General features: G+C 38.2%; 1 protein-coding gene and 1 non-coding gene across 3 annotated transcripts; one reads left to right on the top strand and one right to left on the bottom strand.

Annotated features, from left to right (window-relative positions):
- Positions 1-54: 54 nt before the first annotated feature.
- Positions 55-9,388, bottom strand: LOC147477271 (G-type lectin S-receptor-like serine/threonine-protein kinase At1g11330). Of its 2 annotated transcripts, XM_086583484.1 has the most exons (8): positions 9,055-9,382; positions 7,705-8,943; positions 2,408-2,515; positions 2,147-2,331; positions 1,686-1,896; positions 925-1,162; positions 517-667; positions 55-420 (listed from the first exon to the last, which is right to left on the bottom strand). In XM_086583484.1, exons 2-8 carry the CDS (start codon positions 8,633-8,635, stop codon positions 115-117), a joined length of 2,130 nt encoding a protein of 709 aa, XP_086439610.1. In that variant the 5' UTR covers positions 8,636-8,943; positions 9,055-9,382; the 3' UTR covers positions 55-114. The 2 variants fall into 2 exon arrangements, with proteins under 2 accessions (XP_086439610.1, XP_086439609.1); XM_086583483.1 differs by having other exon boundaries at positions 7,705-9,388.
- Positions 9,389-9,929: 541 nt separating this feature from the next.
- TRNAS-UGA (transfer RNA serine (anticodon UGA)) lies at positions 9,930-10,011 on the top strand. The gene has a single exon. It is a non-coding gene; the product is annotated as a tRNA-Ser (tRNA).
- Positions 10,012-18,166: the final 8,155 nt, after the last annotated feature.

The raw sequence follows: 18,166 nt of genomic DNA, 5'->3' as shown, positions 1-18,166 counted from the left end.
CAATCGAATGTAAGGATCAGTAAAAGAGAAACAATTCTATACAAAACACACTCATATGTAATTGAATGAATATATTTCAAACTGAGAAATAAAATAATTTTGATCTACATGATACTATCTCCCTTCAAGAGTCGTGATACTTACATGGTTTACAGAACACTTTTTGTGCCTACTCTGAGAAGACTCTGAATCAGAAGTAGTTTGTCTTGCACTAAATGCAGGTTCCTTTGGAGTAGGAAGATTAGTAATTTCACTAGTAAGCATAGAAAGTATGAAAGCCATACTAGGTCTGTCCTTTGGAAAATCTTGCACACACAACAACCCAACATGGATGCATCTTAAAATTTCTTCTACAGATTGTTCAGAAATTGCAGGATCAATTATTTCTTGTGTCCTGTCTTCTTTCCAGATTTTCCACACCTGAAACAATCACATAATTTTAGTTTTTATAATTAAAGATTGCATATGTTATTGACATATGCACGTGGATGAATAGTGTAACTTGTGTATACATACATGTTTTATAAGGCTTAAAGACTCTTCGTGATGATAAAAACTGGTATTCCTCATTCCACTGACAATCTCCAATAGTAATACTCCAAAGCTGTATACATCCGACTTCTCAGAAAATAGTCCTTCCATTGCATACTCAGGGGACATATAGCCACTGCATTTTGGTGCAGTTAAGAAATAGAGAATTTAGTGTATTATCAACTTGAAATAGATCTTATAACATGCATTATATATTGAACAATTCATTCCATGACGGAAATCTTACGGACTATTGGCTTGTTGGTTAATCGCTTAGGAAGGTTTTGACTGAATTGCTATCAGCAAATGCTACCACAAGTAGGTTCCGACTTTTTATTGCCACTCTCAGAGGGTACTCACTAGAAAAACAAGAGTGATTAAGATTATACTTACTATGTTCCAACAACCCTTCTGGTATTTGCCTGGAGTTGTTCCCCTCCAAATATCCTTGCCATACCGAAGTCAGAAATTTTAGGAATCAGATCTTTGTCCAGTAAAATATTACTCGGTTTTAGATCTCTATGGATCACTCTTAATCTAGAGTCTCTGTGAAGATAAATAATCCCTCGACCAATCCCCTGAATAATTTGGAAGCACTTTCCCCAATCCAGGAGTGCCTTTTTGGTTGGATCTGGTTATTTAGAAGATCAATAGAAGAATGTTAAAACAAACTTTTAGGTATAAGAATTAGTACTGTATAATACAATGAGAATATATAACAAGAATTGTTAAGAAATAGTATCCTTCCTTACTGACTATGTAACCAAATTTAAATACAGAAAATGTAGAACTACCCAATTATGTTAGGTGAAGCAGTGACTGTTTGATCGAGTAGACGTATGTAGAAAAATGAAAATGCTGTATATTATAGTCTTTTAGACTCAGATAGAAATGGAAGGAATTTACAAAAGCATCTTCCTTCTATTAACAGGGGCTCATATTTAATTTTGCATGGCACTGACTTAAGTTAATGATTAAGTGAGGTAAGGTGAAATTTCAGGCGACAGGCAACTATGAGTATGTAATGTTCTCATATGTATATAACAAAAATTTAAATAGTAGGTAGATTAGGGTTTAGGGTTTAAGGTAGATTAACTAATTTAATGAAGAAAGACCATGTATATATACTATATGAAGCCTTTAAAAGATTATACCAAAGAGGAAAGCATCCAAGCTTTTGTTGGGCATGTATTCATAGATCAACATCTTTTCTACCCCCTCGACGCAACATCCAAGAAGCTTAACAAGATTTCTATGTTGGAGTCTTGAAATAACCACAACTTCATTCTTAAACTCCTCTGTGCCTTGTCCAGAGCTTTTGGAAAGCCTTTTTACAGCTATTTCTTGTCCACTCGGCAACTTGCCCTGTCGGCAACCAATTCGATGTGTCAAGTCTATATGCTTAAAAACAATAGATTCCTTACCCACTAGTAATGCGTATATGCATTCTTCTCGACTAACATATTTAACTAATTGGACTTGTCGTGCCACGAGGAATTTGAAAATTCAACAGTGCCAGTGTAAGCTTGTGGAGTATGGGGCATGTAGATTTTCCCATGTTTGTCAATGTTACTTTTTAGTTAATAAGATTTAAGAATGACAAAAAGATAAGTACCATGTATACTGAGCCGAAACCGCCTTCCCCAAGCTTATTTCCAAAACTAAAATGATTAGTAGCAACTGCTAGCTGCTCATATTTGAAAATTGGTAGCTCTGGATCAATTTCTTCTGAATCTGAAAAGTTTTTCACCTTGTCACTCTTTCCAAGCACTACAACTTCCATATATTTCTTCCTCTTTCCTGATTTATGTAGTGAGTAGAGTGTGAGTACTGAGCTAAACATAAGCTCGACAGAAAAAGATAAAGTAACTATAACCTTTTCGTTTGTCCATCCACCTCCATAGTATGTACATGCAGAGACAGACAATAAGTAGTCCCGCAATTACTGTAATAATTATGATTACCTTTATATTCTTCTTCTTATCTGCAATTTTAGAAACAAACCATCAAACATCTCCCATGTATAAACTCGACTAGATACTATATTTAACCTAAATGAATTGAAGTCCACATTTACATTATGGCAATAGTTACAAAAAATGAGTAGTGATCACTTTCATGTGGCCTTTTGGCCTTTATTTGTTTGTATAGTGTGTGGATGTAAGGTGTAGTATTCCCTCGTCAAGTCAAGAGATCTTATGCAAGTGTGAACAATTGTGAAATAAAACCAAGCTGGAATTCAAACCGTAGTCCTCTGGTATGAAACTTCAAGGATGTCTGCTGATATTGTGAGAAGCTGAAATCGATCTTTAAGAACAAAAAGAAGCTCAAGCTCTCAAACTGTAATGTCTTTTTTCATTATCAATGAGTAAAACAGATATAGACATCTGAATTTGAAGCATACTGATGCAGAGCATTAGTTTGTCTGTCAAGTGTTATACGCGTGCGCATATAGGTTCGGTGGTCAAGCCAATGGCTCATGAGCCCACTAGTTAGTTGTTGTTTTATTATTATTAGTATAAATAAGATGTTTGTAATTAGAGTTCCTCAGTGTTGAAGTTTATAGGGGATGGTTATATGAACTCCATTTAAAATTACTCCAAAGTTACTCCACTCATAATAGTGGACTTACAAGATGAATTGAGATCTAATTTTTTGTGAGGATATACATCACATGATGGAGAACACTCCCACAAAAAATCAGCTCAATCGAATACGTTTAACATTGTCAAAAGTTGTACCAAAATTAAAATAATATGGGCCGTTGGATAACTTCATAACATTATAAACGATTTTTTACGAGATTGTACATCTTCAAATGAATTGATTTTTTGTGAGGATGATCTATATTGTGTGGAGAACATCTACACAAAAAATTAGCTTCTAATTCAATATATTTAGTGGTGGAGTTTTTTTGGAGTCATTTTAAATGGAGTTCATATAACCATCCCCAAGTTTATAAGTTGTGAGATTCAATAAAAGAGTCATCTTTTAGTTTCTTTGTTTTGTTTAATTCAATAGTAGATTTAATAAACTGAGCTTCCGCCAGTTTAATCTACATCATTTGGTATCGAAGCACGAATTGTTCCCGAGTAAAATCCAATATTCGTTTTTCTTCTTCTTCATTCTTTGAGAAGAATTTTTTTTCGTATTACTGTTCATAGTGTTGTTGTTCACCAGAAATTAAAGTTCCAATTTTTAATTTTTATTGAGTTATGTCGATAGATCTGACTGACATGACAGAATCAGAGTTAAATAAGCTTTATGAAGACGACTGGAATGTAGGATGGGGTACTGGCGCTCCAATCAATTGGGATGTGCCTAACCCTAATCTAGATTATGCGCTTGTGTCAAGCTACACTTCAGAATTTCCAGTGTTACCAACTATCAACCAGCCATTAAAACAAGGCGTTGGTGAAGACACAACACCGACTACACCTATGCAACATGCACAATCCCAAGTGTTACCCGCAACTCATTTCTCCTTAGTTGCAACACCGGCAAAGACCATTGATGGGGATAGTAAGGAGGCATGGAGACGCCATTCCATTCTAACTTTAGAACTCGCTGTATCAGTAAAGGTAAGTTGTGTACTGTTGTTATTGATGGTGGTTCTACTGATAATCTAGTTGCGCAGGAGATGGTTGACAAATTGGTATTGAAGACCACTAAACATCCTAAACCATTCTCAATCCAATGGTTCAAGAAGGGTGATCCAGTGGAAGCCAATCAGTAATGTGTCGTACCGCTTTCTATAGGTCAATATGAAGATACATTCATGTGCACAGTTGTTCCCATGGATGTCTGTCACCTCTTACTGGGACGCCCGTGGCAGTTTGATCATAAAAGCATTCATGACGGTGCATTGAACACATACTCCTTTGTGCATAATGGGCAACGGTTAATTCTAGAACTGTTATAACCATCAACATCTCATGTCAAAGATATTGTACGTGCCTCTTTTCTAGCTGAAGCACGAGAAACCGGCACAGTCTTTGCTATTGCACCGAAATTGAACATTGAGTCTACTGATGTTCCTCCATACTTGTGTCCCCTTTTGGAATCTTTTTCTGATGTTTGCCAAGAGTCAGAAAGTGGGGGCCTTCCTCCACTCAGGGACATCCAACATTCGATTGATTGATGTTATCCCGAGGGCTTCTTTACCAATCTGGCTCACTACAGGATGACACCGACTGAGCACGAAGAACTCCAATGCTAGGTTTCTGAATTGTGTCAGAAAGGTCTATTGAGGGAAAGCAAATCTCCTTGTGTTGTCCCTGCACTGTTGACGCCGAAGAAAGATAGGATATGGCGTATGTGTGTTGATAGTCGTGCCATCAACAAGATTACCATAAAGTACAGGTTCCCTATTCCCAGGCTTGAGAATTTGCTAGATTCTTTACAGGGAGCTTGGATTTTCACAAAATTCGACCTCAAGAGTGGGTACTATTAGGTTCGTATGCATGAAGGAGATGAATGGAAGACATCGTTCAAAACAAATGATGGCTGGTTATGCCATTTGGCACCCTGGTTATGCCATTTGGATTGTCAAACGCACCCTCCACCATGCAGCTTATGACTGATATCCAGCGTCCTTATCTGGAGAAGTTTGTTGTGGTATATTTTGATGATATCCTCATCTATAACAACACTGAGGGGGAACATTTACAGCATGTACAAACTATTTTCAAAGTTTTGCGCCTACAGCTCTATCTGCACTTAAAGAAGTGTTCTTTTATGGTTTCCTCTGTTGGCTTTTTGGGGTACATTATTTCAGGTGATGGCATTCTTGTTGATGATTCTAAAGTCCAGGCAATTCTAGAATGGCCTATTCCTTATTCTGTTTCTCAGGTGCGAAGCATTCATAGCTTAGCCAGTTTCTACAGGTGTTTTATTAATGGGTTTAGTAGTATCATGGCTCATATTACCGCTTTACTATAGGATAAGAATTTTGAGTGGACGGAGGAAGCTACTATAGCATTCAACCTTATAAAGGCGAAGCTTACTTTTGCACCAGTCCTGGCTTTGCCTGATTTGTCTCAACTTTTTGAGGTCACATGTGATGCCTGTAAAACAGGTGTTGGTGCATCTCTTAGCCCAGAATGGGCGACCTGTTGCTTTCTACAGCCAGAAGTTATCTGGTCCTTCTAGTAGATACTCCACTTATGATGTAGAGTTATATGTCGTGGTTCAGGCTTTGCGACATTGGCGTCACTATCTTCTTCACAGGGAATTCGTTTTCAAGTCCGATCATGAAGCATTATGCTTTCTGAATAACCAAGCTAAAGTTAGTGACCGTCAAGCTAAATGGTTCGCGTTCTTACAGGGTTATAACTTTCTTCTCAAGCACCAAGCTGGTAAAGACAACAAGGTGGCTGATGCTTTGAGCAGGCGCGAATATGCCCTAGTTTCACTCCACACTACTGTTTTTGGGTTTTAGGAACTTAAGACGGTTTATCCGACCGACTCTTTCTTCGGTCCTATTCTATCCTCTTGCACTGCCAATGCGGTTATTTATGGCGAGTATATTGTTCAGGATGGCTTTCTTTTTAGGGGTTCTCAGTTATGTATCCCTGATTCATCCATGTGGGAGAAGCTCATTACTGAATTTCATTCAAGTGGATTATCTGGTCATGTGGGCGTCTTACGTGCGTTACCCCCATTACGAGAGCATTATTTTTGGCCTTCTATGCGCCGTGATACTAATGCTTTTATCAAGAGGTGTTATACTTGCCAAATAGTTAAAGGGGGAAAACGAACGCTGGTTTGTACACACCATTAGCTATCCCTGAACGTCCTTGGTTTGATGTTTCTATGGATTTCGTTTTGGATTTGCCAAAGACTAATAAAGGTTTTGATTCGGTGTTTGTGGTGGTGGATCGTTTCTCTAAAATGGCTCACTTCCTACCCTGCAAGAAAACTTCAGATGCTAGTCACATTGCTTCTATTTTCTTCCGTGAGATTGTGTGTCTCCATGGCATTCCTCGTAGCATTACTTCTGATCGTGATGTTAAGTTCACGAGTCATTTCTGGCAAACTTTATGGAAACTACTGCGTTGTTCCTTGAAGTTTTCTACTGCTTTTCATCCTCAGACTGACGGCCAAACTGAGATTGTCAACCGTAGTCTAGGGGATTTACTACGTTGCATTACTAGGGGTGACCCCAAATCTTGGGAGTTTGCACTTTCCCAAGCAGAGTTTGCTTATAATAATGCAGTGAACCGTTCCACTGGTATGTCTCCTTTTCATATTGTTCGTAGCGTTTCTCCTACTATGCCAATCGATCTAGCTTCTCTTCCTCCAACCATGCCCATTAGCACTTCAACTACCGACTTTTCACAACGTCTCCATGAAATTCATGATAATGTTAGACAGCAACTAACCCAGATTTATACTAAATATAAATCAGATGCTGATATCCATCCACGACGTTTACTCTTTCAGGTTTGGTGATTTGGTTATGATTTATTTTCGAAAAGAATGTCATATGGATAAGGTTAATAAATTACAAATGCGACGTTTTGGTCCTTTTCATGTTACTTCTTGTTGAGATTGATCTTCCTCCTGAATTGCGGATGAACAAAACATTTAATGTTAGTGAACTTGCGCCATTTGTGGGTGATCATATTCCCCCTATTCCACTGCATATCAATCGCAAGGCAGCTCCCCCTCTTGCTACAGATCGTATTGAAGCTGTGTTGGAGTCTTCTGCTTTGAAAACACCTGACCACTTTCTCTGGTAAAATGGTACAATCGTTCTTCAGTTGACAATTCTTGGATTAATGGTGCACTTTTTCAGCAACTCGATCCTACATTCTATCAGCATTTCCTTGATTACGCTTTGAGGACGAGCTCTTTTCAACTCGGGAAGAGTGATTCAGAGCATTAGTTCGTCTGTCAAGTGTTATACGCGTGCGCCTATAGGTTCGGTGGTTGAGCCCATGGGTCATGAGCCCACTAGTTGTTGCTTTATTGTTATTAGTATAAATAAGAGGCTTGTAATTAGGGTTTCTCAGTGTTGAAGTTTATGAGTTGTGAGATTCAATAAAAGAGTCGTCTTTTAGGTTTCTTTGTTTTGTTTAATTCAAGAGTATATTTAATAAACTAAAGCTTCCCCCAGTTTAATCTACATCACATATACTATGAACTTAAAAAAACAAAAGGTAATCTTACCGAGCTCTTTATATGCTACACGGATGTAAAGATCGACCCCGTCAGTGGAGAATTCCTCCGTGTCAACTAAATTTCCATGCCACCACATGCAACCAGCACCACTTTGGTACGAATAAGCTATGCAAGAACAATTCCTTAAACAGGTCTGTTTACATTCTTCCATGTCCGGGGCCCGTTCAGAATTGACAAAATCTGGCACCTTCATCTTTTCATGCTTAAGAAACCCATCGTCTTTCCCCTCATCACTATTTGTATTATTTCGCTCACATTGCAATGGGGAACTCCTGAAACAACCACTAGACCAATTTCCGTTGTTCCATTCTTCAATTGATTTAGGCTCATACCCCTTCAAACAACTACAAATTGGTGAACTTAATAAGTTACAGAATCCAAAAGATCCACACTTCCCATAAAAATCACATTGAGTCAGTGGTGCTGACCAGTCCTCTACCCATCTATTTTCTCCTTCATCAAAACGTGTTTCAGCTATTCTCCCTATAGAATTCAGCACATACCTTACAAACAAAGGCTTTTTCACATAAGAAAGAAGTGCAAAAACATATCCTTCTTGATCCGCTCTATTGACACTGAATCCATTGAGAAAAAGATTGCTCATTCCTTCAACTCCAAGGAATGTATTACCGCCCCAAGGACCACTCCGCCAATGGCGTTGAGATCCACTCCACAGAACAAACTGAGGAATGTTTAGAGGCTCAAGCTCCATATGAAACCTTCCTTCAGAAGGATCAGAATCCGTTTTCCATGACGTTATAATTTCTTTCTCCCCTGTCCTAACATTAGCACCAAACTTCATGTCTTGTAAGAGTGTATGCGTTGGGTGTTCAAAACTCTGCCATAAGATTCTACCAGTATTGCCAACATTACTACCTCTGGAATCCACTTCTCTTAAAACAAGATTTCCAGATTCCATTAACTCTGCGCGTGAACTATTTGTGCCAACTGAAACATTTGTTGTCCATACAACCTTCTGTCTTCCATCTAAAACAACTAAATTACCATCACTACTAATCCTCAAAACTCCAGAAGAATCAGCTAATGGGTTATCTCTGTTGGCAACCCAAACAATTGCTATGTCTCCTGGAAGTGTGCTGAACCAAATTCCAACGTAACGATTGCTTGAGTTACCAGGGCTAAAGAATCCTAGTTTGAAGGTTTCATTCAAAGAAGTGATGGTATCACTATCAGAATCTCTAATAACTTCAGCAGATGAAATGGTGTCTATTGCAAAACAAAAGTTATGGATGAAAAATAAGATGATCAAAAGAAAAAAAGACAATGGTGTTTTCTTAATATCCATAACTAATCAAATTCTTGGACTGAAAAACATACCTCAATGATATATGAAGAGAAGGTAAGTTGACCATATTTTCCATAACGTCTTATAAAAAGCAATAAACTACTATACTTATCAATGTTCATATTGGTATATCTTTTAGATGCTTCTGCCAACAATGTGTTGACTAAGACTTGTGGTGGAAGTGAATCGTGTTCATGTGGTTTAGCAATTGAAATGTCCTTATTGACACTTGACAGTCCTCATTGGTGGCTTGTGCACCATTATTCAACGTTATAGACATTGTAGGTTCTGATATGTCATATTTGAGGATTATATATGGTCTACTCTTCCGCCCTTCTTGATATATTGTTACTTATCATTGCCCAAGCATAATTTTCAATCCTTAAAAAAAATGAGTGTAAAACAAAAACGACTAGGAAAGAAAATTAATTTTGGAATGACCTGAAAGATCTCCTTTCGAGATATCAAAACTTATAACAAGAATAGTTTGACGCGTTGTGTGAAACCTCTTACAGCCATGGAAGTAAAGCACTACATGTTCCTTCTTTTTAAGTCTAGGGGAGGAAGTCAACCATTTTGTCAACGAACTTAATTGGAATGTTCCTCAGAGAGTAGCATATGGTTACGTTGGAAAGGCAAAAACATGTTTGCTTGGGCTTGGGCTTGGGCTTGGGCTTGGGCTTAAGATTTTGTCTGGTAGATCACTGATCCCAAAACTCATCATTTCGAAATTCCAGAAACAATTTACAGTGGGAAAAAATTGGGAGTTTGAAATGAATCAAAGGGAAGAAAGAAATGGACAGTATCACTGCTCGTGAGGCAGAAATTTAATATTTACTTTTAACGGGGCGAGAGCATCTAGCAACAATGAGTGATAAGGTTAAAGCCTACAACAACAACAGCAAAGGTCGATATGTCCGAGTGGTTAAGGAGACAGACTTGAAATCTGTTGGGCTTTGCCCGCGCAGGTTCGAACCCTGCTGTCGACGAGTTGTATATTATTGATCGCCAAATTGTTATTAATTTGTTTTTTTTTTGGTAAACTAAATATAAATCTGAAATACCGAATTCTAAAATCACATAACCCGAACAACATGATTTCTTACAAAATCATTAATACTAAGATTTTTCTTCATTTTGGAATGTCGATCATATAAGAATTTGCGAACATGTTCGATACTGTAGAAATTTTTAATGTAATTGTAAGGGACTTCCCATCAGTCACATGATGTGCACGCACAATGACTCCCTCAACATAACGCGACCCCCAGGCATACGAACGCTTATCGCACTCGTTACATCATAATACTCGCACAATCGGCAGATCAGTGACTCGTCACTCGACTTCATCTCGTGACATCATCACCTACTACTGTGATCATTGCCAGCTTATCCTTAAGCCTCTTTCCCGTCGTAATACATGCACTATTACAGTCATCCACCATCATTATGGAGAACATCATGCATCATTACATCCTATGCTAACTCAGATAGACCTACAACTGTTATCTACGTGCTCCTCATAGCCACATGTCATCCATCTCGACCACACATCTGTACTCATCAGTATACGTGTCGCACCCGATGCTCACTCTAAATGACTATAAAAACCACCCTTCAGAGCTACATGTGGCTTGATTCCAATCTCACACACACAGTGTTGGATACGTAGGCATCTTCTTACTTATGAAGAGTAGACATTAACACTATATAAAACCATCCTATCTTGATTATTCCAACTTAAAAGCTAAGAACTAAGTCTTAATCTCTGGTGTAAATTTAGATATTTACATTTGGTGCCGTTTGTGGAGATCCAACCATTCAAATATTCACATTTGATACCGTCTGAGGATCATCATTCAAACACTTACATTTGGTGCAATCTATTTGTTCAAAGTACCATGAATCTCAATCCAGACTCAAACATTCATTTAGAAGCATCAGCATAGTCAAGGCTAAGTTTTTTATTTTTTAGTGGAAATTTTATTGATAATGATAAGGAATTTTACAAATAATTAGGACAAGCGTGCAACAAGCTGCGCCGTAAGTCCTTTTTGAATAGCAAATCCTATTCTTCTAAAAACAAACTCGTTAGAACCAATTTTGTCATAACGCTATCGTCCATAACTTTCTGAAGTCTCTTGAGAAGCTCAACAGACTGTTGTTCCAAGAAATCGAAAGTGTCAAAACTAAACAGAATGAAACAATGCTGGTTAGTCGTACAAGCTTCATCATGTTTCTCCATCTCCCCTGTCGTTGCTCTCTTAGCTGCTTCTCCCACCTCAAAGACTCTATTCCCAAGCCTTACCAACGGAGAGACTTGAGTTACATCAACACATGCATGTCTCCCCTCAGACCAACTGTATATCAATACATCCGCAGGCCGAAGTATAGATCTTCCCTCATTTGGATCAGTGAGAAAATTCATGGGAGCCTCCTTCACTTGTACACCAGCCCTCCAAAATGCATCACATAAAATATCTCTGACATGATCAGGTCGGTATTTGAAGCCTGGAAAATATCTACAATGTGCTGTATGATCCCCGGAAGCATCTAGTCTACTCTTTTTGCAAACAGGGCATAGATCACCATCAGAGTACAAAGGAATCATGAGACGGTACCGGAGAATATAACGATACTCCACCGACGACATACAATGTCCCAGTCCCTCCATCGGAATAGCAAGTAGGAAATCCTTTGTATGTTCTGACTGCAAGCATCCAATGACTGCTTTCGGGGATCATGTTAGCTTTCCTTCGTCATTCGCCATTGCTCACACAGGAACAATCAATACCCAAGATCCACAATAAAACCTTAATGCTCCAATACCAATTGTTAGGGATCTACCCCAACCAACACGATGAATTTAAAATCTAGAAAACTCATAAGAAAGAAACAAAGAAGAGGAACACACAGATATACGTGGTTAGGCAATTGCCTTAATCCACAAGCGCACCGCAATTCACTATTATCAAGAAGTAGTTACAAACACTAATATATCTCTCTCAATCAATTTCACACAAAGCACTCACAAAATAGCTCACCTAATTTGTAATCTATGCTCTCAAGTTTCTCTCTAATATGTGATAATAAAACTCTAAGGATGGGGTCCTATTTATAGACTCCCATCGAATACAAGTCCTAAAGCAAAAAGGAAACTAAAACTGATTGAGATAAGGATCATGTGTAGTAGTTGGTTATGATAACCAACTCCACTTATAGAGTCCTAGTACATAACCAACTCCATGAACTAATGGTTATCAAAACCAAAACCGATTTGGATAAGGCTTCATGTGCTGGCGGTTGCAATCAGACTCTAATAGCATAACAATGATGTGTCAGGTCATTGTTAGTGAGAAGAGAGATGTAGATAAGGGGAAAAAAAGTGTCTTTACAACGACCTCATCAACGCATACATACAAAATCCAAGTAGGGCCATAACCCACCGCGTGGTACTCCATTACACACTACATTTGGTGACTTAGCTATAGATTATGGCCAAACCCTCACCATAGTCAATCAAGACAAAACGTTATATTTTTTCGTCTTCATAACATTTTAGACTTTTTACTGACAGACACCGACATTTTTTATGGCATAGTTTGATACATTGCAGGTCAGTCCAACAGTTTTCAGTCATCGAGGGTTTGATTTAAACCTATGTACTCAACTGTTCAAATTCTAAACCCAAGAAGGCCAACGGCCCAACTCTTGGTAATATACGCTTAACGCCTTCATAACAACTTCAACAAGCATCACATTGCAAACAATACTACACACTTGAGTGATAGATTAAAATCCCACCCTCAAAACGATCAAGGCACGACACTCACGTTCCACGCTGAGGGCTAACAGCTGCACCTAAGGTCTACAATGACCAAGGACTACAAGCAGTTCACAAAGCCCTCCCCCGCTCGCATCTTATTGAGGCAATGCGTAAGCCCTCTTCCACTCGCATCTTGCTTAGGCAATTCATAAGTGATAACAGTGAAATGAATAGTTTACCTACGAAATGAACGATGAATTCACAACGTAAGTAAACTAAACTATCTTTTGTTAGAGCGTTTATCAAAGTTTTCTTCTACTCTCAATCCTATGAGATAGAGTGGAGTAGGAAGTTTGTTCCACTCTTAGTCCTTCCATATGCTTGTTTTCTAGTCTCAATACTCTACTTAAAGTCAATGAGAGCTTTACGAAGGGGCAACTAAACTACGGTGCAACTACCCACAAGATGCAACTAGTCGGTTATCAGAATATTAAGGGAATGCTACGTTGATTCGATGTTAAGGAGTTAGAGGGGGATTGATTCCACCTTAACTCAACTTAATCCACTAGCGACGAGTCGTCGTAATCCAAATTGAATCGCACGCTTAACAATCGGTTCTTCCTAATCCCTAATTACACATGGCATTTCTACCAATTAATAACTAGCATGTGAACAATTAAACCCATTCTCATGGTGAACTAATTATTTCTGGCGTGGAATAGAAATTACGACGACTCTACGATAAACGGAATCAAGCTTTCATCAAGGCTTCTCAACCCCTCTAATGGAGGTTTAGCCTTGAATCATTTCCAATCATTTCCATTTAAATTAAAACTACACATAATAATAAGCATTAAAATTTACTAATTTAAGCAATAATGAAATCTAATTTAATGACTAAAATGAAATAAGAACAAGAATTGAAATTAGATCTAGAAATGGAAATGACAAAAATCGAAATTGATAAAGAATACTACTTTATTGATTTAATCAAATTGAAGAGCAAGATTCAAAGGTTTAATCTAATACCGGATTTGAAACTAATTAAATAAAACAATTAAATCTAGATCTAGAAGCTATTTTAATAGCTACTTTCTATCATCTAAGCTATCTACCTAACCTAACTGCCCGCCGGCTGCCATTAACACTTGAGTCAAGCTTTTGTTTTATACATCCAGATCCAAAATCGTGCATGGGCTTGGAGCCATGTTTTGGGCCGAGAATCGGGCCCAAACCCAATTCTTTTCAAATTCAAAAGGCATCTTCAGCTGCAGTTGGCTTCCACAGACTTCTCGTCCACTTCTGCTCCTCTGATTGGGTCAAGGCTTGGACCATTGCAAAGCTCTTTCCGAGCCGGTCGTTTTGACATAAGGTAGGCCTCAATCCGAGGTCCGAGTCCAAAGATATGGCATTCGAAGTTCTCACGACTTTTGCTCCTTTATCTCGCTAAAAGTGGCACATTTCTCGCACATAATGGACTTTGAAGCCCTGAAATGCATAAAACACGTAATCAGTATTAACTCTTACTTATTATTCACATAATTGGTCTAACAATTATGATTATTAAGGGGTTAAAACTACAGTTTTGGGCTCTTATCAAACCACCCCAAAAAGATTTTGCTTGTCCTCAAGCAAAGATGATGAAATTAGAATAAGTGACAAAAATGGAGTTCTACCTAATCTCGTTTCATTGAGTGCGATTGCATTGACCATATGCAACAAGGCCTTAAACCACTAGGAATTCCCTAGTGGACGAGTTATAGCCTTGTGAGAGTTTTCGATGAAGGTACTCACAAACTTCATCTATACTACAACGACTAAGAAAATAAAACTATTGTTTCCTTATTCATGCTCAACTATCTATACATCTCTCTAGCAATTGAATAAGAATAACCAAGTCAGAAACCTAAGCTAATATATGCATAATAATCTATCATCTACAATAAACATATACACAATGATAAGTAGTACTATAAAATGTTTAGCGTGTTTGTTTTCGAGAACTTCGAATAAGCGTCCTTAAGTAGGTTCTCACAATCATAGTCAAGAAACAACACTCTGATTTTTCTACTCAAGTTTCATTTACTCCAAATTAATAAAGTGGGTACACTTTACCTTACAATCTCAATGACACACAGGAAGTTCTGAGTCGATCAAACACATCCGCCACTTACTATCACACTAACCTATTCCTAATCGAGCTAGAGGTCTTTATTAGGTGTTACGGGGATTAGGAGATGGTTTAAGAAGGAAGGAAATGGATATTCAAAAGGACAAGTCTGAGATAATAGAGTCTTCATATTATGTAACTAGAGAAAACCTTGTTATTTACTTTTGCTTCTACACTTTGTTTCCATCCTTAGCCATTTTTTTTTTTTTCTATTCTTTGGCTTTTGACTCCCTTTTATTCTATTTTTGGAGTTTTTATTTTATTTCTATTTTTATTTTTCTTTTCTTTGGATGGAAACTTATTTTCTTTATTTTCTGAAGCACTAACTAATTTTTGTTTACACAAGTTTTTCTCTTCTTCTTTCTTCATCATTCTATTCTTAGACTTATTCTAAATTGGGTAGGTTGATTTATTTTTTTTATTTTGTTTTGTTTTTGTAACAGGGTAAAGGAATTGTGGTTTATGGAAGGGCTAATGAAAGGTTCAGTGGTGCGACTAGCGGAAAATAATTCATAGGTTTGAATTTCTGGCTATATCGATCCAAAGAGGGCCTAAATTCTCTTTAGGATATGGTTTAGTGATCAAGCAAGTGGACGTGTGAATTCTCTATCCGGATTTTACTTCTCCCTTGTGTCATTTCTCAATTGTTTCACTCATATAAGACTTTAGGCTATATTCTCACAGGATTTGTAGAATAAGTACTCTAGCCTAGATTTCAGAACTTTCATCGCTAACAATCATAGATACTCATGTAATATATTTATAGATAGATATAAAGATTATTACCTATATATTAACCTAAGTTTCTAACAATTATTCTCGATGCAACAGCCTCATTGAGACTTCTAGATTGTTAAGAGCATGGAGAAAGAAACAATACCAATATTCCTAAGTGTATAGCATAACTTATTTATTTATATTTTTGAATTTTTGAAATTTTAACTAGAAAACAAATGCATATTATACATATTTATATCCTAGCAGATGTCTTAATTACACGTGTTTCTATGCCCCCAAACAAGAAGCATGCTTTGTCCTCAAAGCATTTAAATAAAGAGGGTAGGAAAAATACCATTGAAGCGTGAAATTCAGAAACATCCGCAAAACAAGGTTAGAACGCACTAATATAGGAAATAAACGGACTCAACTCTATAATGAAGTTCTACCCATTATGGGGTTAAAAGAATGAAATTGCTTGGGACATAAGCGACACACCAACGTAAAAATAAAACTTACCTCCACTCCCCTTGTTATTCGTCATCTTCGCCATCCTCCACTTCTATAAAGAAGTGAGGCTCCTTCGCAATCCGCCATGCTATGATAATTTGCCGGGCTTCACGCCATTTATCATCTATGGTTGCTAACCTATTAAGTGCCACTTGGTCCGATGGGGTGTAGGGTGCAACTTGGTGAGGTTGTATCCGCCACCCTTGCCAAGTCATTGCACGGAAAGATCGAATAATACTATTGGTGGGTCGCGACCGCGGTCTACCGTAATCCAATCCGTGAAACGTGTACAAAAAAGGAAAGAAACATAGCATAATCATTGGAATTAGAACAGGCATAAGAAGGTACTTATGCCTCATGGTATAGGGCTCGCTAAACTAGACATCAAAGTTCGGGAAGGTCATAGAACCGGGCCCCGTGGCTAAAGCAAGGAAAACGCCGCAAGTGGCGCCATTCACGTAAGAAAACGCCATTCCCTAAAATGTTTAGCATAATCCAAAACATAACAGTTCCTATGTTCATGGACAAAGCTACCAAGGGCAACGTTATAGTCCCCTTGGTCCTCAATACGAAAATGCCCGCCCCATAAGCCTCGTGCAAAAACTCATAAGTGTAGACATGCATATTATCGAACCCAATAGCACCATGGGTCTTGTATCTCTCGGGCATAGCAAGTCCAAGAACAAATGCTAGCAAGAACCCGGTAATTTCCATTGGGTTTCTTCGTCAATGTTGATGGAGAACACTTGTTCTCCATCCGGTCTCTCAAAGAAAATGCAGTTATTATAAAAATAAGATGCAAGTCTTTGGAGAATAAAGTTCAGCCGGTCTTACCATAAGAGGATCCCAGCCAACGATGTGATCACTCACAAAACCAAGCACCGTAAGTAGTGCTTTGGAACAAATCTTCGAAAGACTGTTCGGATCAATGTTGGAGATGCCATCTCAAAATTACGCTTTGGAATAGCCGCGAAAGATCCGGATACTACGCCACGAAAAACTGGAAAATTTCGGTCCACGGAAGTCAAGAACTAGGGTATGTCTTTTGTATTTTGGACTTCCAAAGCATGGCGCGCAGCGCTCTTAGTATTTTGAATTCCAGTGTTTTAGCCGAAGTCGCTTCTACGGTGGCGCTGCCGGCCCGAGTAAAAATTTTCGTCAGAAGGAAGGTGCGAAGCGGCTACTTAGCGCTGGCGCCAGGCCCGAAAGTTGCGTGATTTGCAAAAATGAAGTCAAACGTGGGGAATCGCGGGTGTGAAGGGTGAGTGATGGAGTTTAGGTGTAGTGTGAGTTGTGAGAATAGTTTGTATCAAGTTTATATAGGTTTAAAGTTGCTAAAAAGGATCGGAAAGTTGCCAAAACTAATTACGGCAGTTTCCGGAAATCCTAAAATTTCCAAACTCGAAAACGGAAACAACTCATAACCTGGATTCTAATTCAAACCCAGTATCTTTTAGGTTGATTTTATGATAGAATGTACCTATTTAATCTAGATTTCATCCTACAATGATAGTTGATCATATTTTCATTTAAACAACCATATTTTCACCTTGACTCCGCGAATTAATTCTAATACGAGGGTTATACAAAAATCATGCTTGAATTGATAAAACCACCCCCAAACAAGTTGGGAAGGTGGGGTCAATATGAAAACAACCATGCATAATGAAAATAAGCCCTTATATTAAAATTTTCATTCGAGTACCACTACAAAATTCAAATTACGGAAATAAAAGTTACATTACAATAAAACAACAAAAATAAATAAAACAACAACCACTATCAATCCCTCGACTTCTAAACAATTTCGCCATCGGTGGCGGAGGGCACACTCTCTAGTGGTGGCTCCCGGCTCCGGAAGGTCCAAAGTTAGCCGCCCTTCGCCGACGACGCCATGCCTCAGAGTGTGTCCTCGGCGAGAAATCAGATGAGGGGGAAGCGTGCAAGCATATCCACTCTAAACCGGGCTGGCTTCCATCTC

This window comes from Coptis chinensis, chromosome 9 (assembly GCF_015680905.1).
Source record: "Coptis chinensis isolate HL-2020 chromosome 9, ASM1568090v1, whole genome shotgun sequence".
Classification (NCBI taxonomy): Eukaryota; Viridiplantae; Streptophyta; class Magnoliopsida; order Ranunculales; family Ranunculaceae; genus Coptis; species Coptis chinensis.
This window is presented reverse-complemented; position numbering and strand designations above follow the sequence as displayed.

Coding starts and splice junctions, on each gene's coding strand:
- LOC147477271 (XM_086583483.1), bottom strand. CDS start 9,022: ATGGATATTAAGAAAACACCATTGTCTTTTTTTCTTTTGATCATCTTA. Junction 2,516..7,704: donor TGTAGCATATAAAGAGCTCG/GTAAGATTACCT, acceptor CTAAAATTGCAG/ATAAGAAGAAGAATATAAAG. Junction 1,163..1,685: donor CTTGGATGCTTTCCTCTTTG/GTATAATCTTTT, acceptor CTAAATAACCAG/ATCCAACCAAAAAGGCACTC.